Source organism: Callospermophilus lateralis, chromosome 2, assembly GCF_048772815.1.
Source record: "Callospermophilus lateralis isolate mCalLat2 chromosome 2, mCalLat2.hap1, whole genome shotgun sequence".
NCBI classification, from domain to species: Eukaryota; Metazoa; Chordata; class Mammalia; order Rodentia; family Sciuridae; genus Callospermophilus; species Callospermophilus lateralis.
Window position 1 is genome coordinate 81,250,218 of NC_135306.1, and position 26,797 is coordinate 81,277,014.

At 38.7% G+C, this 26,797-nt stretch overlaps 1 protein-coding gene across 1 annotated transcript; it reads right to left on the bottom strand.

Moving 5' to 3' along the window:
- Positions 1 to 23,448: 23,448 nt before the first annotated feature.
- Spata31d1 (SPATA31 subfamily D member 1) lies at positions 23,449 to 25,701 on the bottom strand. Its single transcript, XM_076841545.1, has 3 exons — positions 24,925 to 25,701; positions 24,249 to 24,316; positions 23,449 to 23,530 (listed from the first exon to the last, which is right to left on the bottom strand). Exons 1-3 carry the CDS (start codon positions 25,699 to 25,701, stop codon positions 23,449 to 23,451), a joined length of 927 nt encoding a protein of 308 aa, XP_076697660.1.
- Positions 25,702 to 26,797: the final 1,096 nt, after the last annotated feature.

Consider the following 26,797-nt stretch of genomic DNA (forward strand, 5'->3'; position numbering starts at 1 on the left):
GCCAGAAGGAAAGTTTATGAATAGGCTGGAGTCACAGTAGACTCTTGGGCATATTTGCGGACCAAATCCAAAAGCACAGAACAAATGCTTACGTTGGTACACTCACTGATATTTTAAACAAATAGAAAGATTCTGTTGGTATAGGAAGGAAGAAAGAGCGGTTCAAATGACAGATGCAATCAGAGTTCTTCACAAACTAGGGCATGCAGAGTATCTGGGAAAAAGAAAATCACTCTGACCATTAACATCAGCCTTACTCCTGTTTACTGTTGCACCCACCCTAGCCCTGACACTCAGATTCATGTAAATCTCGCTACCAATACCTCAATCCCTAACATTTTATAGAAATACTATTTATACTAGCCACATTAGCCATGTTGTGTACTCTATTCCCTAAACAGAATGAGCATCAAATTTTAAATATGCATTAACTGGAGCACTACAATCTGTAGCACAATCTTTTATGTATGAAGTATCTCCAGCTATTATCCTTCTAACAGTTCTATTAATAATGGATTTTTACTAATTAATATTCAAGAAAATGTATAAATAATCCTCCTAGCCTGACATCTAGCCATAATATGATTGCTTTCAACACTCATTGAGCACCTTTTGATTTAACAGAAGGTGAATTCGAATTCATCTCAGGTTTTAAAGTTGAATATGCTGAGGCCAGAGAATCACAAGTTTGAGGCCAGCCTGGGCAACTAAGTAAGACCCTGTCTCAAAAATAATGTAGCTTGGTTGTAGAGCACCTCTGGATTTAACCCCCAGTATCAAAAAAGAAAGGAAAATGATACAGGCCCATTCATAGATTCATAGCTGAATACACTAATAGCATTTTAATAAACACTTTAACTTCAGTTCTTTTCCTAGGAGCATTTCACAATCCCCATATATCAGGATCTTTACTACAAACTTTCTTATTAAAACTCTCTTTCTTTTTTAAAATATTTTTATTATTTGTTCATGGACCTTTATTTTATTTACTTATTTATATGTGGTGCTGAGAATCAAACTCAGGGCCTTGCACATACTAAACAAGCACGCTACCACTAAGCCAAACCCAAGCCCTAAAACTCTTTTTAACTGATATATCCTATCCATGATGTGTCATGGACCACCTTATATATCTATTAAATACATATCTACCACTAACACTAGCCCTGTGCATGTGACACATCTCAATTACCATTCTTCTGTCAAGCATTCCCTGAAAACATAAGAAATACATCTGATAACAGAGACACTGTGATAGAGTAAATAATAGAGTTTTAAGTCTTTTTCTTTCCAGAGTTGTAGTTGTACTCTTAAGAACTCAAAATTCTTTATGCTACTAAATATATCACTTTCTACAATAGGTGATCTGAATAAGCCATCTGATTCAAACAATGGAAATACAAATGTCCCTTCCCGTCCAGGTAATAATTCCCTGTTTATAACTGCTGCATAGCCCTCTGAGTTACTATCTCTAATAACACAGAGTTGTGAAAACCTTTCCTACCAGGTACAATATCATAGGGGAAAAGATTCTATATTTTCCTTTGCAAACAACTGAATGACTCTTGTAAACTGTCTGAAATTGATATGCAGGGGTTTCAAATATTTTGCAAGTTTTACAGATGCTTTCAGATCTTTTTTTTATTAAAGGCATAGGCTAGTTTAATAAATAAAAACTATGGATTTCTTTAAGAACTTTGTGTCCCTCTCCTTGTGTTATTTTGGTCTTCATTTTCCACAGCATTTTCTAAGTTTTTTTGTTCATTTGACATTGTCTGTGGTTCATTTTATAAGATCAAATTGCTTGTGAGAGTCATTTCCATCAAAATTGTTTTCTTATTCACAGAATTAAGATACTCAACCAATACTTCTGTAGTAAAAATGAATGAAAAATATTCTTGGTACTAAAAGAATCCACCAATCCCTAAACACATTTCATGGAATCAAAATGTTAATGCATAAATTGTAGACTGAGGCCACTTCTGAAAGGTCCCATCACTTAACAATGTACTTAATATGCTATTTTGAGAACTTGTTATCTCATTTGCCTGAATTTTCACAGCTGGTCTTATGTCATTAACCACCCAATATGGTTGTATTCCTATAACTAGTTTGTAGTGTCACATGAAGTATAACTCTACAGAGAGTTGGTGACTTTTTGGCGAACACTATTAATAAGAAAAAAATAGTGAATACATCTTATCATGAAAAATACATTCATGGAATTTGATTTAGCATGCTGTTAGGGTTTAGACATCAGGTACCCCACAAAAGCTCCTATTAATGTAGGAAAATCAAAGGTAAAATGATTGGATTATGAAAAATTTAGCCTAATCAGTCCATCTTAGTGGACTGACTGACTGGTACCTGTAGACATGTGGGGCATGGCTGGAGGAGGTGAGTCACTATAGGAACGTCCCGAAAAGGCTTTTTTTCTCTGTGTTCCTTTCTCTTTTTTTTTCCTCTGCTTCTTTGCTGACATGAGGAGAGCAGCTTCCCTTCTATGAAACTATGAGCCCCAAATAAACTTTTCTTCCTCTAAGTTGTTCTTGTTAGGTATTTTGGTCATAGCAAAACAAATACCTGGCTAAAACACATACTTTTGTGCCATTTTTTAAATCTATTTTCTCTCGTTATACAGAACCCTATTTCACTTTTTTTCCCTATTACCTTAGAACCCTATTTCTTTCAATGTAAATTGTTCTTAAAATGTAATTTCAGTTTTCCAATTGCATGATATTTCTTCATTAACTTCTGAGCTTACCAGTAGCCATAGGATTAGAGTCTAACCCTCACTGTCAGGGAGTGATGACAGCATCATGAAATGGCTTTCCTGCTATTTGGCTGTTAGAGTCATCAGAATGTTAGAGCACCTTCAAACATCCTATCTTTTCTAAAGTACCAATATATACTGTTAGCCACATAACTAACTGTTGGAGCACTGGAACATACCTGAACATAACATAATTTTTTTCCTCTTTTATTTGTCTTTTTTTTTTTTTTTTGGTAGTGGGGATTGAACTACCCAGAGGGGTGCTCTGCCACTGACCTACACCCCCAGTCCCCCCTTTTTTTACTTTTAGACAAGGTCTTGCTGAGTTGCCAAGGTTGGCCTCCAACTCAACCTCCTGAGTAGCTGGGATTGCAGGTATACACCACTACACACAACCATACTTGTTATAGTCACTTAAAATCAAGAATCCTGTCTAAAACACATAGATAGCTGGTTTAAATTCCTGTACTTCCCACCCAGGTCAGAAAGGAGTGGGGAGAAAGAACTTTTGACTAAGATGTGTGAGGGAGGAAAGTGAACAATCATTTTTTATGTAGACTTTAGACTTCAAGAATTATTGTAACTGATGAGACTCATTTCCATCAAAATTGTTTTCTTATTCACAGAATTAAGATACTCAACTGGTGAGTATAAAGTAGAAGATGATTTTGCTTTAACTTTTGCTCTACAAATTGTTTACCCTTTAAAATATCATTTTGCTAAAAGTAGAGTGCTGTTAATAAAAACTCTAACCATTTTTTCTTTTTTTATTAGTACTTTATAGTTATACATAGTAGTTGGATTCACCCCAACAAACACACACATCCTTGGAATTTAACTTCGGTTTGTAAGCCTCCTAACATCCTCCATCTTCTTTCTCATTTTATTTACTGTATTCTACTAGTCTTTCTCTTGCTCATCTGTTTATTTAAATTTGATTGGTTCTTCCTACTTATACATGAAGGTGAAATTCCCTGTGGTATATTTATATATGCATATAACATGATTATTTTAAGAATTCTTTCTGCATTGACTCCCCTTTCCCATCTCTCCACTCTCCATCTTTATCTTCTTCTACATTACCAATCTTTCCTTTATCTTTATGATTTTCGATTCTTCCCTTCTCTTTCCTTTATTTTACACTAGCTTCTGTATGAGAGAAAACAGTCAACTTTTAAGTTTCTGATTTTGATTTATTTCACTTAGCATGACATTCTCCATTTCTATCCATTTACCCATAAATGCCATAATTCCATTCTTCTTTATGGCTGACTAGAATATAGACAGATAGATATCACAATTTATTAAGACAGGCTTTTGGGTTAATTCCATAGTTTAACTATTGTGAATTTATGCTGTTATAAACATTGAGATGGCTATGTAACTGTAGTATGCTGATTTTAGATATTTGGGGAAAATACCAAGGAGTGGGATAGCTGGGTCATATAGTGGTTCTATCCCTAGTGTTTTGAGGAATCTTCATACTGCTTTCCAGAGTGGTTTTACTAGACTGCAGTTTTACCAACAAATGTGCAAATATACCTTTTCCCCCACAACCTTGTCAGCATTTATTATTGTTTGTATTCTTGATAATTGCCATTCTGACTATAGTAAGATGAAATCTTAGTGTAGTTTTGATCTACATTTCTCTGATTGTTAGAGATACTGAACATTTTTTTTGGTACATTTGTTGACTATTTGTGATTCTTCTTTTGAGAGGTTTCTGTTTAGTTCTTTTGCCCATTTATTGATTGGATTTTGGTTTTTTTTTATTTTTTCAAACTTTTTGTATATTCTGGATATTATTCCCTTATTGGAGAAGTAGTTGGCCAAGATTTTCTACCATTCTGTATGCTTTAGGCTCTTAATCATTTGCTTTTTCTGTAATAGTTTAATAACATACCACTTGGCTTAATTTCTTGTGCTTTGGGTGTCTTTTTAAGGATGTCACCTAGAATATGGAGGGTTGACTCTTATGTTTTCTTCTAGTAGTTGCAAGGTTTCTGATATAATTCCTGTATCTTTGATTCATTTTGATTTGAGTTTTCTGCAGGGTGAGAGATAGGGTCCTACTTTCATTTTTATACGTATACCTATCTAGTTTCCCCAGCACCATTTGTTAAAAAGTCTGTCTTTTTTTCAAAATATATTTTGGCATCTTTATCAAATATTAAATGGCTGTAGGTAAGTGGATTTATCTCTATTTGTCTCTGTCTTCTATTCTGTTCCATTAATCTTCAAGTTGATTTTTATGCCAGTACCATGCTGGTTTTTTTTTTTTTACAACAGCTCTGTAGCCTCTTACCCTCATCATAATCCCTACATTTATTACCCCACAACACACTCTATAGCCTCTCCCAGGGCCTTCACTCCCATATCTGTTGCTATGGCTCCACATCCCTGTGAGAAGGGCAAGCTGCCCTGAATCCCTGAGGAATGCCTAAAATATATGACAAAAGGACCAGGAAAGTGGAGGAAATACTAATCACCTTTTCAGGATAGAAAACAGCTTCTTTCTCTCCTCTGCTTCTTTCTGGCAACTTCTCTGATCTGGGAAATCAGGAGAGACAGTGATATATAATGAAGGTAGAAACATGAGGACTATACAGGGTTCGCTTTTGGGGAGTTCTTTAGGATATTAAAGTCCAAGCCCCAAGAATCAGTAGAAAAGGTTAAATGTTCAAAAATAATATTAAGAAGGTTCACATGTATATCTGACTTCATTTGTAAAGTATAATCACATATATCATCCCATTCAATGTTCAAAATTACAAAGTGAAGCATAGGAGTCAGTGGTTGCCTAAAAGATAAATCTGAGCAGACAGAAAGTAGAGGACTTAACACAATATCAGGAGGTAGAAGTTCTGAATACAAAGCAACCAATAGTTCTTCCTCAGTATCTTACCTGGTCACTTATTGGACAACTCCCATGGTCCAGGTCCATCAGTGTTTCATGTCATAGGTGGATAGAGCAGGGACTTTGAGGAGTGTCTCAGGTGTGACTGCGTTCCCCTGAGTCTCTCCTCTGAGGTTTTGTTTCCTGAGAGATACACTGCTATCTAGCAAGTGACATTTTTAGAGATCATAGACCTGGCAGCTCATAAAATGGACACAAAGGTTCATCCTTGCAAAGCTTAGGTCAGACAGACAGACCCTTACCTTTAAATGTTCCACCTTTTCTTCTTCTCTTGACTCTTCCCTGACTCTAAGAAGTAAAAGAAAAGAATGTGAGCCTGGGACTTGCTTCTTTATTATTCTTTCTAGGCATCTCAGACATTCATTCAAGAATAATATGATTCTACATTTAAATAATTATTTCTGCAGAATACAACAGTTACTATTATGGTATTATGTAAAAATGTGGATGTGTAACTGATGTGATTCTGCAATCTTTGTAATGTTTTGAATAACCAATAAAAAAATAAAATTAAAAAAAAAATAAAAAATAAATAAAAATAAATAAATATTTCTTCCTTTCATTAAATTTTTTTTTAATTTTTTTCATCCTTCATACGTTTGATTCAAGTGAGTTATGCACTTCCATTTTTATCCCAAATACAAATTGCAGAATCACATCACTTACACATTCACAATGTTTACATAATGCCATATTAGTGACTGTTGTATTCTGCTGCCTTTCCTATCCCCTACTATCCCCCCTCCCCTCCCCTCCCATCTTCCCTCTCTACCTCATCTGTTGTTGTTCAGTTCTCTCCCTTCCCCCGCTAATTTCAATTTTTCCTACCTTGAAATCTTCAAAGGGTGATTTTTTTTCTGTGCGATCCATACTTGATATACTCAGAAGTCCTCTGCTCAAAGAGGACATAGAATCTGGGGTCAACAGTCACATCTGTGTTCTCCCAGAGGAGTCTGTATCCTGGGGATAGTGCTCAGGTTTCAGACTCTACTCAAAGGTCAGCACTAGTTTCCTGATCAGTCCATTATGAAGGAAGGAAGGCTCTACTGACACTCAATCCTAAGTCCCATTCCCATTTCAGGCATCCTTCACCTGACATGGGAATGGGACTTAGGATCAAGCATCGAGAGTCTTCTCGTTCAGAGAAGCAAAACTTTCTAACCAAACAAATGCAAGTCACAGAATCAGGAGGATTTTACCTAGAATCTTCCATCACACCCAACTTCAGGTGGAAACCTTGCACCTTCCTGAACCTCTATCGGTGCCTGAACAGTGATGTCCTGTCCTCTCTGCAGATTTCCCATCTCAGATATCTCTCTGAGCCAACCAAGCTGATTTAGATATGTGGGAAGAGGAACAGGAAATAAAGATCCCCCCTAATTCTGGCATTAAGGAGCTTACAAAAGTGAATAAACTGAAAATGTCTTTTCTTGGAGCCATGAAAATACACCACCCACGTCCATGTCCTTATCTGGAGCAAACTCCACTGGAACCATACAGTGGTAGGAACACTTAAATGAACCCTTTGATTAATAACTAGAAGATGTGTATAGGCTAGCATCAGAGTGAGAAAATTCCAACAGCTACTGTCTCAAAAAAGTCTCTCACACTTCATGAGTTTCCTCTGAAGAATCTCCCAAGTTCTCACAGTGAAGACCCATGAAAATACCTTCACATTTTCTGGCAGGAATAGACAAAATAGAAACATTTTGAAATATAATCTGGCTATTCTCCATAACAGAAGACTACTCAGCAGAGTTCTAGAGCCTTACCCTACATGAGGAAAGGGAAATTGCCCAACTCCAAACCATTGTAGCCCCCTTATCTCATCCAAGGGGTGTATTGGTGGGGAGGTTGACATGCAGGGTTTAGGACTAGAAATTATGGCACACAGGACCACTAAAAGAGTGAGATATACTCCTATCCCCCACCACCCTGCCACACACACCTTACCATCATATTAACAGGACTACAGTGTGGTAATGGTTAAAAGAGCTTATGTTGCACTTACATGTTTTACTTAAATGTTCTAAGGAAATGACCTTAGGGAAAGCTACAGACACTAGAGGAAATTGAAGCCTCTGTCAGGTAGAGCCACAGTAGACATTTAACATACCCTATATTCTAGTGAGGTTAATATAAATCCTAGCACTAAAAATCTATTAACCTCAGTTCCTATTTTCTAATACATCATGTCTGGCTTTCAAAAACTATAGAAAAACCCCTAAGGCTTTCTAAAAGACAAGGGGAAAAATAAACAGTCAGAATAGACAAAACAAGCACCAAATCCACAAAAGTATCACATCAATTTTGCAATTATCATACATGAAGCCCTCAATTCTATGACTAATACACTAAAAGCATTCATTGAAAAAGTAGGCAACATGCAAGAACAGATACAGAATGTAAAAAAAGAGAGATGAGAATCAAACTTAATTGTTAAAAATAAAAAACAGTATAACAGAAATAAGACTGGCTTTGATGGGCTCATGAGTGGACTACACATGGCCAAGGAAGGAATAAATAAGTTTGAATGAATATCAATAGAAGCTTTCCAAATGAAAGGCAAAGAGAAAAAAAATGTTAAAGTCTAAATCCCCCCCAAAATTGTAATACATTTTGGAAATTTGTAAATACACGGGGAGAAGAAAAAGAGAGCAAAGCAGAAGAAATATTTGGAGTAATCATTTAAGATTAACAGTAAGAATTTTTTATCAATGACAAATTATCCATATAGATGAAATTTTATATGGATCCAATATAGATTAAACTGGAAGATATCATGCTAGGTGAAATAAGCCAGACATAGAAAGAAAAAGACTGTAATATCAAACATATATGGAATTTTTTAAAAAAATTGGATACATTGAAAAATTGAGAAGGACAGTGCAAGAGCATCAGGGGGCTGGGGAAGAAAATGGGAAGATATAGGACAAAGGGTATTAAATATTATGTTGTAGACCTTAAATATATACAATTTAAACTAATATAAAAATCACCTAAATAAAAGCTAAATCCTATAAGTTCCTGTTTTAATCACATAACAGAAAAAAGGAGACAATAAAGAGAAGGTACAATGAATAATAAACTGTTACAGACATGGTAGGTATTAATCCAAAAGTATAGAAAAATCACTTTCAACGTGAATGATCTGAATTCAAAATTTAAAAGTAAGAATATTAGAGTGGATAAAAATAAACAAGACTATCTGGTTGCTATTTAGAATATAATGATTTTAAATGGACACAGAAGGGCTGGGGATGTGGCTCAAGCGGTAGCACACTCGCCTGGCATGTGTGCGGCCCGGGTTCGATCCTCAGCACCACATACAAACAAAGATGTCGTGTCCGCTGAAAACTAAAAAGTAAATATTAATATTAAATGGACACAGAAGTAAAGGGATGCATAAAATGTAGCATGTTAACAGTAATTTAAAAAGCAGGGGTAGTCATATTAATTTCAGAAAAAGCAGACTTTAGAAAGAAGGGAAATTAGCAAGGATAAAAAGTGCATTACATAATAGTGAACCCAAAGTTTGAGATGGAACTAGAATCTCCACTTCTGCTGCTATATGTGTACAGGGGGGTGGGATCTGCATAAGCTCCAGACCTCTACAGCCGAGAAACATGTTGCAGCTATTAATGGTGGGCAACACCCTCCCACGTTGAAGCAGACCTCAGCAGCTCACCACCAATTTCTTGTTTCTGGGTGCTTATCTTGTGCATTTGAAGAATGAAATCCACAATTCATAGACAAGGATGAGTGAGTAGGATTTATTCAAGTGTGACTAGAAACGGAACTCCTGCGAGTGAGAGGGGACCTAATGGGAGTTGCCACCTGATAGTGCTAGTCTAGAGCTTTATATAGCACTTGGGTCAATGCTATTGGTCCAGACTTTTGCTAATCAGGATTTGGAAAAATAGGAACGCTATTAATTAACTGTTGAAACTGAACTTCCATTCAGGTCCACCCCACTTCCATTTCCTTGATGCTCCTTGGGAAACAGAAGGTTGAGATTCTTGGATCATGGATGTTCCAGGTTCCCAGTTGCAGTGCTTTGTGCAGCAGGCTTCTGCAGTGGGCTTCAGCACTGACCTGAGCGGTCCACCATGGGGTGACAGGTCTGTAAGCCTTGGCTTGCCTAGGTGCTGGCTGGCAGTGCCTCAGGCCCCTGTGGGTATACAGGATCTGTGAGGCTGCAGCCCATGCTCACTGCCTGTGTTCCAGCCCACCCTGGCATCTGCTCTGCAGCTCCACTGCTGCTTCACTGCCACTTCTTGTAGAGAGGTTAGTGGAATGGCTATGTGGCCTGGCAGCCAGGGAGCCTTGTTAATACTAAGGGGATTAGTTCTCTAAGAAGACATAACACTGATTAAGTGTATACATTTGACAACATGGAGGCAAAATATAAAGGGCAAAAACTGCTAGAAATGCAAAGAGAAATAGATGAAATTCACTGTTACTATCAGAGAGTTCAAGTATCTCTCAGTAACTGACAAATCCAGGAGGCATAAAATCAATAAGGATATGTTTGACCTGAATTGTACCATCAATTAATTTGATATCATTGATATTTAATAAATAATTTACCAACAGCAAAATAAATACTCTTCCCAAGATCACACAGAATATTCACCAGGATAGGACATGTTCTAGACATACCTTAACAGATTTAAAAATGTAGAAATCAGACAAAGTATGTTTTTAGACCAAATTGGAGTTAACCAAAAAAGCAGTAATAGAAAGGTAGCTGAAAAATCCCAAAAGCTTCTCAGTTTAAACAATTTAAATAATTTATATTATTAATTAATTTGTCTAAGAAGTAGTATCAAGAAAAAAAATTTTTTTAAATGAAAATACAATGCATCAACATGTAGGGAATGCAGAAAATCAGTGCTTACAGGTGAAATTATAGCATTAAATGCATATATAATTGTAGAAGAAATATCTAAAATTTTGGAGCATCTTCTGTTTTCTTACCTGATTGATGTCTCTCTGTTTGCAGGATATGGGGAAATATAGATCTGTTGTCAGGTAGCTCAGGGACAGAAGGAGGAACCCCATTCCACACAGAAAGTCAAGGATAGGAACATCCAAGAAGTCAAGCTGAAGCTCATCCATGCTGCAGCAAGGCTCCTCAGACAAAGAAGAGGGCCTGCTTCACCAGAAGTTGGTCACTAAGAGTGCATGTTCTAGACCACAGTTCCAGATCCATATCACAGCTTTAGTACAGACACCAGAGGTTCTTGAGAGTGGGGGAGGGGACAACACATGGGAGATGAACCCATGCCCTTGGCCCATTACCAAACCCTGCTGATCTATCCATTCCCCTAGGGACTTTGAGATTCCTCCATCTCCCCCCCAACCCCCAACTCCACCCTTTCACTATATCATACATCTATCTCAGTGAAATATTCTGCTTTTTTCTTCTGTTACCTGGAGAAACAAGAGAGCACTTCACTGTTGGTGATCTCTCACATAGGACCAAAGAACAGAAACCAAGATGAAGAGGAAAACAAGGGCATAGCCTGTCCATGGCAATATCTTCTAATAAATTTTTCTCCTCAAATCTCTTTTAAGCTATCCTGCCCCTTCAGGCTCTCCAATATCTCCCTCTCTACTGGTATACTGTCCACCCCGCTGCCTCTTGGCTCTCCCCACTTATCCCCCTCCTCTCTCCTTTCAAACAGTTTTTAACTGTCTTGATTTCACAGAGCAGTTTTGCTAGACCATAACCTATGACCAAACGCATGCTGATTTGAGAAGTAGGCTTCTCTGTAGTGTCATATAAACCTCTAATGAGCACAGTTAAAATTCTATTTAGCAAAGTAGGTTACTTTTTCCCAGCATGTATGGTTACATTCTCATGAAATTATGAGGTTTCATCTCTTCCCAACTTTGTTTCTAACAAAATTCCTACTGGTTCCTCCAAATGTTTTTTGAAACAAGATGTTAATCCTTGAGGATGGTGTACAGAATATGTATTTTTAATCTCCTCATGCGAGATAGCTATTTAACATTTATTACCCTTAAAGCTTTCTTGTTTAGATTATAAATGATTATACTTTGCCGCTGTCTGGCTGGGCACAAGATCACGAGCCACTCAAACAGGAACAAACTTTATTTGAAAAAACCGCCAACACCACATCCTTGCCCGGGAAGCTTCCCGATCCACCCACGCGGCGTTCCGCCGGTTCCTTCCCGGAACTCCAGCTCAAGCGCCTCCTCCGGAATTCCCTCCTACTGCACTTTCCCAACCAATGGGAACTCTCCAGGAGTCCCACAGCAGGAGTCCGGTATCCATATGAATGTAATTTTTAACATAATCATATCATCTCAATGGCTAGCTGGCATCACCTTTCAATCAAAAATGCCATGCATCATATTAATTGGCTGTGGCTCCCAGCATCTCCCCCCTTCTGTTTAATTAAGCAACAAGTAATGTGGCTAGGGACCGTGCCTGTTAGGTTTGTCCAATTCAACATATGGTTCTTACCCGTCATTGGAAAACTGACCTTTAGGCGTCAGCCTCCTGTCTTAGGTTGATACCACTGCAATTGGATCATACCCGTCACTGACTACCGGTCCAGCATATAGCCATACTTGTGGATAGGCCTATGCACCAGTTGGGGATTGAGGTTCTTTGCCTCACCTCTGTTGGCCCCCAGATTTGGCCTTGGTGCCAGTGGGGGGTGAGGTTCTTTGCCTCACCTCTGTTGGCCCCCAAAATTAGACCATCACTAGTAGAAGGGAGGAGGATACAGAAATGCCACAACACCAAATCAATTGACGACTCCTAGGGAAAATTGCATCACTGGTGACACATCAGCAAAGATACGCCAGCGTTACCATAATTTGTTGTATCAACAGATAGATCACAGTGCATACAAGTGATACATAGTCCAGGCAAGTTTTGTAAGCAGTTCAAAGTGGAGGAATCTATCAATATGTCCATTTCCTCCCAAGATCATTGATGTATCAGTTTATACAGTTTGTTGTGATAATTATCGAAGAAGTTGTAGTTTGGTTTCATCTTTGTCTTCACTGGCACTGGGATGAAAAATAGGGATTTTGACAATGATGTTAAAGAGAGAAAGAAAAAAAATGTAACATTTTAACAGGTACTAAGAAAACATTTTTTTAGAACAATTTACATTATCTTGAACAGAATTATTAAATATAATGAAAAGGAAAGATGAAAATAAACAAACAGATTTGTTAACCTGCTTATTTGTACACATATTAAAATAATTTTTAACAGCTGTTTACCCAATTTAAATTAAACCATTAAAATTATGTGAATAATAAAAAGTACTTGGATCCATTTTTTTATGAGCACTCCTCATATATGATCTATGGACATACGCACATATAGACATATAACACAAAACAGAAGTGTGCACATATAACATACAACACATAAGACAATAGTAAAGGCCTTGTAGTTTCACCTAGGTGAAATCTCCATTGCAATGTTAAAAACTCCACAGTTAAAAAATAAAACTGATCAGAAAAACATCAACCTAGGTCTGTATGAGCTCAAAAATAAAATAGAACTTTATGATGTGGGAAAAAGCAATAATAAAATAGATATTGAAAAAAGCATCCTGGTTAATCACTGTCGCAGATGTAAAAATGGCCAAGCTGGAGTTCTGGATATCAGTTGTTATGGATTTGAGTCAAGTCATCTTCTTTTCCATCTGTAGAAATCGTTTTGGTTAGTCTTTCTGGAATCCAAATCGGCTGCTGTTCTCCCTGTGGAAACACGCAAACAGAGCCCCGACTCCAGACAATTACTGGGTCAGGACCTTTCCATTGTCCTGTTAGAATATCTTTCCAAAGAACTTTAGGCTTATGCACATTTTTTGGATACATATGCCTTTCCGCAGCACTAAGTCCTGATGAATCCAAATTTAAAAAGTTTAGAGTAAAGAGGGTTATTTTAAGTTTATCTTTGGGGGATATATACCCCTTTCCAATTCCCTCCTTTTGTTTTAATAAGTACATTTTAATAGTTTGATGAGCTCTTTCAACTATGCCTTGTCCCTGTGGATTGTATGGAATTCCTGTTATGTGAGTAATGCCAAATGATGAGCAGAATTGTTTAAAAGAGGTAGAAGCATAACCAGTACCGTTATCTGTTTTTAACTGTTTTGGAACGCCCACAGTGGCAAAATTTTGTAAGCAATGAGCTATAACATCTTTAGTTTTTTCTCCAGCATGAAGGGAGCCCATCAAAAATCCAGAAGAAGTATCAACTGTAACATGCAAATATTTTAATTTTCCAAATTCTGGCAAGTGTGTGACGTCCATCTGCCAAATATGGTTAGGTATCAGTCCTCTAGGATTGACTCCAAGATTAACTTGTGGTAAAAATGTCACACAATTTTGACATTGTTTTATTATATGTCTGGCTTGTTCTTTAGTTATTTTAAAACGTTTTTGTAAAGTATTAGCATTGACATGGAACCTTTTATGAAAATTTATAGCTTCTTCTATTGTGGAGAAAATATGTATGTCATGTGTAGATTTATCTGCTAATTCATTGCCCAAACTAAGGGCTCCAGGCAATCCTGTATGTGCCCTGATATGTCCTATAAAGAATGGATCTTTTCTGTCCCAGATTAGACTTTGTATAGTGGAAAACAAAGAGAAAACAGTAGAAGAAGGGGAAATCCTACCAGCATCTTCAAGGGATACTATAGCATTAACTACATATTGACTATCAGAAAATAAATTAAATACAGAATCTTTAAACATCATAAAAGCTTGTAATACTACATTAAGCTCTACCTTTTGAGCTGATTGTTTGGGTACTAAAAATGTAAAAGTTTGACCAGGGGTAACTACTGCTGCTGTACCATTATTTGACCCATCAGTGAATATATTTGGAGCATTCATGATAGGGGTCTTTCTTGTCATTTTTGGAAAAACTACAGGATGCTTAGACCAAAAAGACAACAAAGGATTAGATGGCAAGTGATTATCAAATGAAACATTAGATTTACACATGATTATTGCCCAAGTATTTAACTCATTGGCTAACTCATCCATTTGATCCATAGTATATGGAGTAATAATTTTATTGGGAGAAATCCCAAACACTCCCTTTGCTGCTTTTATTCCTTTGAGTATTAATTGTCCTACAGCCTCAGGATATCTAGTAAGAATAGTATTAGGAGAATAAGATAAATGTATCCACAATAATGGACCTTCTTGCCAAAATACTCCTGTAGGAATATTTTTTGTTGGTAGTACAATAAATAATAAAGGCAAACTTATATCAATTCTATCCAAGTGCATATTTTCCATATATGTTTCAATGATTTTTAATGCCTTTCTTGCTTCAGGCGTTAACATGCGGGGAGAATTTGGATCTGATGGACCTTTTAGGATATCAAATAAAGGTCCTAGCTCTCCTGTTGGTATGCCTAGATAAGGCCTTATCCAATTTATGTCTCCCAATAACTTTTGAAAGTCATTAAGTGATTTGAGTTGATCTACTCGTATTTGAATTTTTGGTGGATGGACCATGGTTGAGGATAACAGGACTCCTAGATAATTAATTGGAAGATTTAATTGTACTTTATCTATTGCTATCTCTAGATTATAACCTTTTAATAAATTTGTAAGTGTGGCATAACATTCTAGCAGTGTGTTTTTATCTTTATGTGCCAATAACATATCATCCATATAGTGAAATATTTGTAGTTCAGGATTTTGATTTCTAAGTGGTTGGATTGCTTTGTTAACATAAATTTGACACATAGTTGGACTATTAGCCATCCCCTGAGGGAGTACTTTCCATTCATATCTCTGATCAGGACCTTCATGATTTAGTGCAGGGATAGTAAATGCAAAATGTGGACTATCCTCAGGATGAAATGGAATTGAAAAAAACAATCTTTAATATCTATAGCTAAAACATACCAGGTTTTTGGTAAAGCAGACAATTGGGGAATCCCTGATTGAGCAGGTCCCATAATAACCATCTCATTATTAATGGCTCTTAAATCTTGTAATAATCTCCATTTACCAGATTTTTTTTTAATGACAAAAATGGGAGTATTATGGGGAGATATGGAAGGTTGTATATGTCCTTTCGCTAATTGTTGTTTGACCAGATCATGGGCTACTTGTATCTTTTCTTTAGTTAGGGGCCACTGAGGAACCCACACTGGTTTTTCTGATTTCCAAGTAATTTTTATTGTCTCAGTGGCCCTTTCTGAAAATCCAACCCATGTCTGTCTGTTCCTTGATCTATTTGAATTGGTGCTGCTATATTTTGTCCTTGTTTTCCTAATCTTTTTTCTTTTTTAAAACCTTGTCTAGCCCTAGTAGTGGGCGCATTAGGATTGATGTTATTTGTTAATGTTAGTCCTAATTGATCTAGGACATCTAGTCCCCATAAATTTATAGGAAGATGATCCAATACATATGGCTGTATAGTTCCCTCACATCCTTCAGGATCCTTCCAATCTAATACCATTGCACTTCTATGGGGATTAGTAGCCACTCCTAGGCCTCGAAGCGTTTGAGTGGCTTGTTGTAATGGCCAATGTTTTGGCCATTCCTGACTAGATATGATGCTAACGTCTGCACCTGTGTCCAGTAGCCCATTAAAGTCGTGTCCTTGAATATTTAGTTTTAGCATGGGGCGAGAATCTAAATTTAAAGACAGCATAGCCCAATCTACACCTGTGGAGCCCAATCCCCTGGTACCTCTTTCTACAGTACGACTGGAAAATTTATCATGTAGGCTGGGTATTATTAGTAACTGTACTATTCTATCCCCTGGTGAGATAACTGATATGCCTCTTGGAGAACTAGCTATAATTTTTCTTTCACCTTCATAATCGGGATCAATTACCCCGGGACTTATCATAAGTCCTTTTAGTGTAGAAGAACTGCGTCCCAATAATAAGCCTACCGTTCCTTGGGGAAGAGGTCCTTTTACTCCTGTGGGAATGATTTGAATTCCCATCTCTGGAGTTAGTACTGCTCTTGCAGAGGCGCAGATGTTCAGCCCTGCGCTCCCTCTAGTTTGTCTGATGAGGGATTCAATGGATAATGTGTCCTGGGCACTACCTTGATGGTGCTGCTGGGTTCCTCCATTGCCCCGTATATTTGTGGTTTTGGGCCCCGGAGCATTGGGCCCTCCAGTCCGTTTTTTGGCAATGGAGCCTGATGCCTTTCTCCACGATATCGTGGGTAAACACTTGATCCTTGTCCGTTTTTTGATAACGGAGTGCCCTCTATGGTGGTTTGAGAACGGCATTCATTAGCCCAATGTCTCCCTCTATGGCATCGTGGGCAAATACCTGGTATTCTATTCCTTTGATACCTAGCTTTGTTAAACCCTCCTCCTATGGGGCAATTCCTTTTAAAATGTCCTGTCTGATCACAATTGTAGCATGTTTTTGGCCTGGCATCTAAAGCCTGTTGTACTGCTGCTAAGACTTGTCCTTGTTCATTAATGTCTCTACATAATTTAATATATGTGTTTAAATCTTCATGTTTCCATGGTCTAATGACCTCTCTGCAGCAACGATTTGCTTGGTCATAAGCCAGTTGTTTTATAAATGGCATTGCCTGTTCTACATCTCCAAATATTCTAGAAGCTGTCTGAATAAGCCTATCTACAAATTCAGCGTAAGGTTCGTTAGTTCCTTGTATTTCCTTAGATAACTGTCCTTGTAAATCTCCATGCCCCTGTAAAGTTTTCCATGCCCTAACTGCATCTGCAGCAATTTGTGCGTATACACCAGGATCATATTCAATTTGTTGTCGTTGACCCTCATAAGGTCCCTTTCCTAACAACATCTCCAGATTTCTTTGAGGGTAACCGGCTGCTGTATTTCGCCTAGCTGTCTCCATGCAGAATTCCTCATTGGCAACCTTCCATAACAAATATTGTCCTCCATTTAGCACAGATCGACACATGTTAGCCCAATCTGCTGGTGTCATGTCTAAGTTGGTAATAGATTCGACCATGCTTATGGTGAAGGGTGCTTGCGGGCCATAGGTTGTTACAGCCTCCTTTAATTGCTTTACTGTTTTGAAATCTAAAGCACGGTGAATTCGTTGCCCTCCTGCCTGCTCAAGTACAGGGCACGCTAGTCTTTGGGATCTTGCCTTAGGATTTTGTGCATCAACTACGAGAGTTGAGGGCCGCTCAGCTGTAGGTGGAGCTGTTGGTTGAATTACGCCCTCTGGTGATAGAACGGAGTTAGTAGCAGCCTCCTGTTGTAACTCCCCAACTGATGGTCGTTTTTCCTCTAAGCTTTCTTTCTTCAAATTTTCCTCTGTCTGACTAGCTGGAGAGACCTTCTCTTTTGCTTGACCTGACATGTTTTCTACCACAGTTTGGACCTCTAACAATTTACTTAACAGTTTTTTGGTTTGTTTTTTTACTAGTTTCTAATCTACTATAAAGGTAACGTAACCCAATAAGGTAGCATAAAACAAAACCAAAACAGAATGAAACAATAACGGAGCAAAGAATAGTTGTATCAATTTTCTCTTTCTCCGGGCCAAACAACTTCAAGCCTTGAGCCAACCATTTTTCCCAGTTTGCCTGAGAAAATTCTAGGGATAGGCAGCTTGAAACAAAAACAAAATAAATCAAAAGAAGAACAAAAAAGCAAAACACATTGTTTTTTGAAATGGTCACCCATTCTGTCTCCTTCCCTCAGGGGCGAGCAATTTTACTCACCTCCAAGCTTCAGGCGCTCCCCGTACAGGGCCACCAGTTGCCGCTGTCTGGCTGGGCACAAGATCACGAGCCACTCAAACAGGAACAAACTTTATTTGAAAAAACCGCCAACACCACGTCCTTGCCCGGGAAGCTTCCCGATTCACCCACGCGGCGTTCCGCCGGTTCCTTCCCGGAACTCCAGCGCAAGCGCCTCCTCCAGAATTCCCTCCTACTGCACTTTCCCAACCAATGGGAACTCTCCAGGAGTCCCGCAGCAGGAGTCCGGTATCCATATGAATGTAATTTTTAACATAATCATATCATCTCAATGGCTAGCTGGCATCACCTTTCAATCAAAAATGCCATGCATCATATTAATTGGCTGTGGCTCCCAGCAATACTTAAATTAGGATTGAAATTAAGCCCTGTGTCTTTTCCTGAAATTGCCTGCATTTCCTCGCTGGGTCTGATGAATTCATCTGCTTTGGCCACAGACATCCAACCCTTTCCTTTTCACGTGATGAAGGCTTTTTAGTTTTAGCAGTCCCTTTCTTTGCTTGTCTTCAGCATCCACAGCTTCTTCTGATCTCTACCTAACAGAAGGTCTTCATCAAGCCTGTCTCCTCTTATCTACCTTCCCTTGACTACAGGAAGTCTCTCTATTTAGAAAAATCTCCACATAGCCTAGCATCTCTAGTATTATTGTTTGTTTGTTTACAACAAACTTGGACCTGACAACACCTGAGGTCCCAAGGATCACAAATATAAAAGCATTCTTTAAAATCTGAGCAAGATAAACTCCACCCCAAAACTTCTAGATAGAAAGAGAGCCATAAAATGCAACATTGGATATATTCTTAAAAGTTGTCATGTTAAGAAAAAAAGAAGGGCTAAGAAACTGTTCCAGTTTAAAGAAGACCAAAGATACACAACAACTAAAAGAAATGTGACACTCTAGGCTGTATCTTATCATGGAGATTTAAAAAATTATAGTCACAAGGTGTATTACTGGGAAAAAATTCATAAAAATGCAGTATGAATGAGATTAGTTCAAAATTTTAATGACTATGCTAAATTTATGAAAGGGGAAAATTTAGTATATAAGAGAATATCTTTTTTTTAATATTCACAAGAAATATATAAGGAGAAAAAGCATGATGCATGAAATGTATTCTGAAATATTCAGGAATAAATGTGTATTAATCTTTCTTGTGTGTATTTGTGTATATATGACTATATGTACATGTGTATGTGTATATACACATATATTATATACACATACATATATACATATACATGCACACACATATATACATACAGAGAGGCAGTGAGAGAGGATCCGACAAATGTGTCAAAATGTTAACAACAGGTAGTTTTATTTTTTAAACAATTTATTGAAACATTGATATACCATAAAATTCACCCAATTCAAGTGTATAATTAAGTGATATAAAAAAATTATTTTTAGTTGTAGTTGGACACAATGCCTTTATTTATTTATTGTTATGTGGTGCTGAGGATAGAAACCAGTGCCTCACACATGCTAAGCAAGCACTCTACTGCTGAGCCACAACCCTAGCCCCTAATTCAGTGATTTCTAGTGTATTCAGAGTTGTGCATTGTCACTGGAATCAATTTTAAAATGCTTTTGTGACTTCAAAAAGAAACCATGGATTCTAGATTTCACACTTATATACCACATTTGTTTATCCATTCATTAGTTGTTGGGCATGTGGGTTGTTACCATCCTGGGCTATTGTGATAATGCAGCTGTAAATATTCATGCATAAATTTCTGTATTTTCATTTCTCTTAGGTATATACCTAGAAAAGGTATCACTGGGTCCTATGGTAAATCTACATATGAAATTTTAAGGAATTTCCAGAATGTTTTATAAAACAACTGTACCATTTTACATTTTAACAAGCAGAGTAGGAAACTTCCATCAATTTCTCCATTGTTCCTCAGAGGTATTTATCTGACTTGTTGATGCTTACTATCCTAATAAGTGCAAAATGTTATCTCTCAGGGTATTTCATTTTTGTTTTCTTGATGACTCGTGATGTCAAGCACATTTTTATATAATCTTTTACATTTAGTGACATTTGGGGAAGGAGAGGAAATTTATGGCTAGAAAAAAACACATTGTTTTCTTCTAAATATTTGTAAACATTGACATGGAACATACAAGCATTTATCAGCATGGACAGATTTCTATTTCTTTAGTTTTAACTAAGGTTACCATATGATTAAGGCACTGCAATATTGTGTGCTGAATTTGCAAAGACTATTTCTTGTACTGTCTGTGTTAAGGGGTGGAACTCAGGTAAATGGCTCCTCATAATTACTAAATGATAGAGCAGAACTCATTGCCAAAGCCAAAAAGACTCAATGTTTTTACTGACTAGTGCCATGGTCCAATGTTGTGGATAAATATGTTCCTCATATGAAAATATCAAAGGATTATGACTGTATTGACAAATAATACCATATCATCTAAGAATGACAAGATATTTAAATGAATTTTGGAATTTTAATCAAGAAGAGGATACCTCACTCATGTCAAATGATAATTGCTGAGGGAGTGTACACAGACAGTTGTATTGTTCTATATGTGCCTAAATATGTTTAAAATTTTTTGAAATGAAAAGCTTTGAAAAGTGAAAGATGTTGACTGATTCATGAGGAGAGAGTGGGACCAATAAGGATAACTGACAAAAGGATATTTGTCCTTGAAGACTAGAGTTTAGCTATCTCTCCATAAAAACATTTCAGGAAGTCTAATTCCTTTAAATATGGTACCTTGGAAAGAAAATTCTCTTTTAAAAAATATTTTTATTAGTTATAGATGGACACATGCCTTTATTTAATCTGTTTATTTTTTACGTGGTGCTGAGAATAGAACCCAGTGCCTCACACATGCTAGGCAAGTGCTCTACCACAGAGCCCCCACCCCAGACCAGAAAGAAAATTCTTTCTATATACAGGAAGAAGGAAGGAAAGGAGGGAAATTTTTCGAAGGTTTTATTAATGCAACATTCCCATATGATGACTTCAAGTTTTTCTATGAATGATGAATCAGTAAAGATGGCCTCATTTTGAGAAAAGTATAAGTTTTTTTGTCATAGATGTGAGCAGCATGGGAGAGGGGGTGGACTAAAGAATCAGTAACCTAAGTTCTAAGGAGTTTACTCATTGAGAGCAAGAACAGGATAACTGTGGAATGAATGCATAAATGATGGTACTGATCATGACTTCCTTATGATGCCAGTACACTTGATTGTGAGGTTTAATTGAACAGTGATCAGTCACATATGGAATATGTTTCTGAAGAAGGCAGATTTCTCCAGACAGAAAGATAAAAAGGATTAGTTTGGAATGGGACTTTTGAATGTTGGTCGCCTTAGATACCTTGAGATCTGCTTTGAAGAGTGAGAAAATGAAGACAAGAGCTTGGTGGATAAAATCGTAAGTGGAAAATTTAATGTGTTGGAATTGGAAAACAATGACAAATTGAGGGCATATGCTGGAAGTATAGGGGGGTGAGGTCAAAGGGTGGAAATTCAGGCTGTCTGTATTACACCAGATAGCAGATTTTAAGAACTGAACTGAATGGAGGTAAAGGATCTAACATAAGACAATACAGACATTGAGAGACCAAGTTATTGGCTGCTGGCTCCTTGATACTCCACCTTCTGGCCATCCAGGGAATTCAACATAATGTACATTCTTTCTGGAACCCTATGATTTGGACACTGAAGGGTCAATGGCATAATTCTAGATGAGATAGGATGGTAGAGTGAAGGGCTTTAGTAGACATGTTTTATTTTTATTTTCACACCCAGCATGCATGAATTTTCTGGAGAAGTTACCTCAAATTCCCTTTAGGAAACACCCTAAAATTGAACAACAAGGGAAGTTGCCTTCCTCCAGTAAACTACTTTAAATCTAGGTATTTACACAATCTTGAGCAATAAAAATAATAAATGGAGGATGATCATAGTGAGCCCCTAAATAGCTATAAAGCTAGTGAATAGTCTAGGACTCACCACTGCATCAGGAACTGCAGGTGACCTGGGAAGATTGACCAAACTCCACCAAATTAATGAAGGTCAAAGGGGGCACCACTTTCCTAATAGGTGACCTGTACACACTAAGGTTAAGATCTTGCATGTTGTCAACAAGCATCAGTGAAAGGAAGGGACCAAGGGCCCTTTCCCTAAAGTGAGGAATGACATGATTGACATCAGCCCTACAGATACTTCGTGTTCAAAAAACAGCCCTATATACATTTTTGCCTGTGAGCTCGGCAGTCCCCTAAAGAACCTCAGGGAAGTGCTGACGGGATGACACTGGAAAATGGAGGAAGATGACAGGGCAGGATGTAGGGATGAAGGGGCATGAACTCCTCTTGCACCAACAAAGTCATTCTGTGTGCATGTTTTTCTTACTTTCCCACTCATCCTAAGACATCTTTTCCTTACTTTCAGCTTTATTTTACCCTGACATTTCTACAATTTGACAGTTTCAGGCAGGGACAGCTGGGATCCTTTTGCTCTACAAAGCCATCAGTCCAGGAAGCCTGAAAAAAATAAGCCAGGGAGGGGGATCCATTTGCCTTAGGGATTTTCCCATAAGGGAACTTCAATTGCAAGGTCATATAGTGGCACCCCTGCCGCAGTCTGGCTGGGCACAATTCATGAGCCACTTATGAAGCAGAAAGGAACTTTATTTTTAGAACACACATGCCTGCACCACAGGAGCTCTTCAGAAATTCCCTCAGAGCCCAACTGCCACCACTGGCTTCCTGAGAGCCTCTCAACCCCTCACTCCTCCTACTCTTGAGGCCGATTGGCTGGGTCACATGGGCAGAGTCAAAAGATTCCCCCAATGAGCAGCTCCGTGGTCTGAAAGGGCGGGGAAACAGCCCAATGAGTATCACTGCAGTGGAGCCAATCAGCTGGCAGCTGGAAGTTTGCTGGTGCCCCTTTGGCTGTGGCTCTCAACACACTCCCTCCTGCACTCCCTCTGAAAATCTTAATTAAGCTTCTCCAGAGACTCTCAAAAATTCTGCTTGGCATAATTGTTCTTAGACTTATCAGCTAGAATTTCTACAACAGTGTCTTCAGGTAGGAGATGTTTGCTGAAGCAGAGTGAGATAAAGGACTAACCCAAGGCATTCACAGAGACGTTTGCATTTCAAAGAACAGTGGAGAAATCTTTGAAAACCAGCTGGTGAAGGAAAGGGGAGAAAAATGATTTTCATAGAGAATGTCCTTGGCCTGAATTGGGTGCAGAGAACAGTGAAAAAGCTGCTTTTATGTGAATTTCTACAGATTGTGAGCCTCTGAGCCTCTCCCCTACAGGGGATATAAAGTTCTGAAACTTTCTGGACTTCGAGTTCAGAGGGTGATTTGATGGAGGCAAAAAGCCCCCATTTTGAATCTGGCTGCCGCCAAAAAACCTGCTTCCTGCTATTCCTCAGTGTCCAGCTTCATCTGTTCCTACAACAGTCACAGTATGCTTCTGAAACACATTAACATGCCCACATGACAGGTTCGAAAGCAGTACCTCCCCTCTTTCCAGACTTATTTTTATTTTTAGATATGCATGACCATAAAATGCATTTTGACATATTGTACACACATGGAGTATAACATATTCTAAGTAGGATCATATTCTTGTGGTTGAACATGATGTGGAGTTTCACTGGTCATGTTCCTCCCACTCTCTCTACCAGCTGGCCTTGCATCCACTGCAGTAATGCCCACAAATGCCCCCAGAAGAGGTTCACCCATGGTGACAGTCTGGTCAGTGACAACTTAAAAAATGACTAAGCCACTCTATTCTAAAAAATATACCTGTCCTCTATTCTCTTTTCTGGTGTGGAAGCCTTATCAGCCCAATCCATGAGGGGAGAAGGTGTGGACTGCCAGACAATACCATTAAGGCTAAACTAAGAGGTTAGAAACAGCCACCTCCTCCAATTTCACGAAGAAAGGGATTCAAGAACAGGTCTTAGCTCTTCTTCAATAGCAGCTCTGGGGAACTTGTCACCTTACAGAAGCCAATGAAGGCAAAAATAAGAGCTTAACTTTTCTCTTCCCAAAGCACAACCGATAGGATACTAAAACCCATGCACCTAACATAGTACACAGAAAACACACAAATCTTTTAAGAAAGTTTATTAGGAACAATCAGGAATCTCCATCAGGAATAATCATTAGGAGGAAGGAAATTTTCCTATGTGAAAACATTGGATAAGAATTTTCTCTTTAAATAGTAGGGAAAGATCTCCCAACACAGTGACTTCAGAAGGTGCACAGGCAGGCACAGACACCTGACCCACTTGATACCCACAGATGAGACTTGGATGAGACTTGGGATCCCTGTGGGGTATGCGTGGGAATTGCTTTTGATCCATAAATGTCTCAGTGTTTGGGATCCTCTGATCAAGTCTCTAATCTGTTTATTCCTTTTAAGACAACTCTGGCCAGCAAGGCCTGATTCTTGGTTACAGGACTTGACCCTTGTTACTTTAGAACAAGGAGCCTTGTAATTGAAAGGATGCACGTGGACAGACTCAGCCTGGACCTGAAGTCCTGCCTTGGGCTGAGTTTTCCCAGACTTCTTGGGGGACAAAAGTGGCTCTTGGGGGCAGGTGACATTGATTCCATGCTGGTGCCCACGTTTCTCCCCCAGGACCTTTTCACTGTCTCTCATGATTCTGGGGTTGTCAGTATTCTCAATAAAGGCAGCTCTCCTTTGGACTAGGCCTCTGCCCTGCACAGGTGATGATGGGGAGCTGCCCTTTTCCAGGGAACCTTCTTGCCTTTTGCCTTTTATGTTAGGATAAAGCCATTGAAAATAGTTCTTCATCTGGTTTCTGAAGCTTTCAGGAGGAGATGGTCCCTTCAGTGACTGGGTTGAGCAGGACTTGCTCCCAAGTGTCTGCTCTAATGTCCTGTCTTGAGGGTGGTGGCTCCTCCTTCTGGGTTGGCATGTGCCCAACCCTGCATCCCCTCCACCAAGCTCGTGTGTTTTGAGTCCTGGAGGGGTCATTGTCTTAGCGGTTGCTGGGCAGTTCTTATCTTGACCTTTGTGGAAGTCAAGCTTAGGGACCCAGGGTCCCTGCCCATGCTTCATGCTAGTCTGTGTGTTGTCCAGGTGGACATGCAGGACCTGGGAAACTGCCATGTTCTTGAAGGTAGTGCCCTGGTCATGTTTAAGGAAGGTCTTGGAAGTCAAGATATTTGAAACAAGGGGTATGCCATTGCTATGGCCTTCCTTCTGGCTAGGTTTCCCCTTCTTCATTTTAGACCTTAACTCACCAAACAATGGATTGTTAAGGTGTGACAATCCAGGGTCTCTCACAACTGACATTTTTGGGGAATTTTCAGGAGTTTAGACATCTGACACTGGGGAGCTTTCTGGCTTTCTTGTTGTCAAGACACTGGGAGGTTGTGACTGACAAGCATAGAGCTCCTGTGCCTTCAATGTCTCCCTGGATTTCTCAGATACCTTGGACATGGAAGAACTTCCCCAGGGCATCCTATTACCCTGAGGCCTTGCTACACTGTAGCTCAAGCTCAGTCTCTTAGGTATTTCCTGTGGTCCAACCCCAGCTTGCCTCATGGGAAGCTTTGGGCTGCATCTATTGGCTGCTACAGGTGGTTTCTGATAAGCTTTGCCTATGATGCTCTGTGTCTGGGGCAGAACAGATGGTTTGCCATCCTTTATTATGCAAAGGTCCTGTACATGCTCACGTTTGATCTCAAAGACTATCAGGATCGCCTGTTCTTTCTTGACCATGATTGAGTTGGCAAGGAGAGGACGATCTAGACTTTGAATTGCATTTTTGGTTTTCTCTTTGTCTCCATGAAAAGCATTAGATCTTCCTCCATGGGTCTTGGATATGCTCTGTTTAGAATCCCCCACAGAAATACGGGTGGCAGAAAAAGGAAACTTGGAGTGAGAAAAGGAATGATATGAATCTTTTTTATTTAAGATCTCTAGGGATTCCTGAACCCTGTTGGGAAGGCCGTATTATCAACCTCTCATGAAAAAGTGAAATGTGGACTTCCATCATCCTCTTCTTGCCAGCATCGAGGAAGGAAATAGCCTGGGTAGTATTGACAGAGCTGTCCGTCCTGGTTGGTGCCAAAGGTTTGTGACTCGTTTGTCTGGTGCATTTCCCACTTACAGGCAATGCCAACTTGATAGAATACCATGATCTATGCACAGTGCCAGGAATCTGACCCTCACTGATTTCCTGAAACTTCTTGCTCAGGTGGGAGTTCAAAGCATTTTCAAGTTGATTCTGAAGTGGATTCACCATTGAGGTACTTGGAGTTCCACCTGATTGCCGCAGTCTGGCTGGGCACAATTCAGGAGCCACTTGTCAAAAGAA

Bases quoted from the DNA above. Each gene is read 5' to 3' on its own strand.
- Spata31d1 (XM_076841545.1), bottom strand. From the start codon at position 25,701: ATGAAGAAGGGGAAACCTAGCCAGAAGGAAGGCCATAGCAATGGCATA. The intron at 24,317-24,924 runs GTAACAAGGGTC...ATTGTCTGGCAG, and splicing joins ACAAGGCTCCTTGTTCTAAA to TCCACACCTTCTCCCCTCAT. The intron at 23,531-24,248 runs GTATATTTTTTA...ACTCTGCTTCAG, and splicing joins GAAAAGAGAATAGAGGACAG to CAAACATCTCCTACCTGAAG.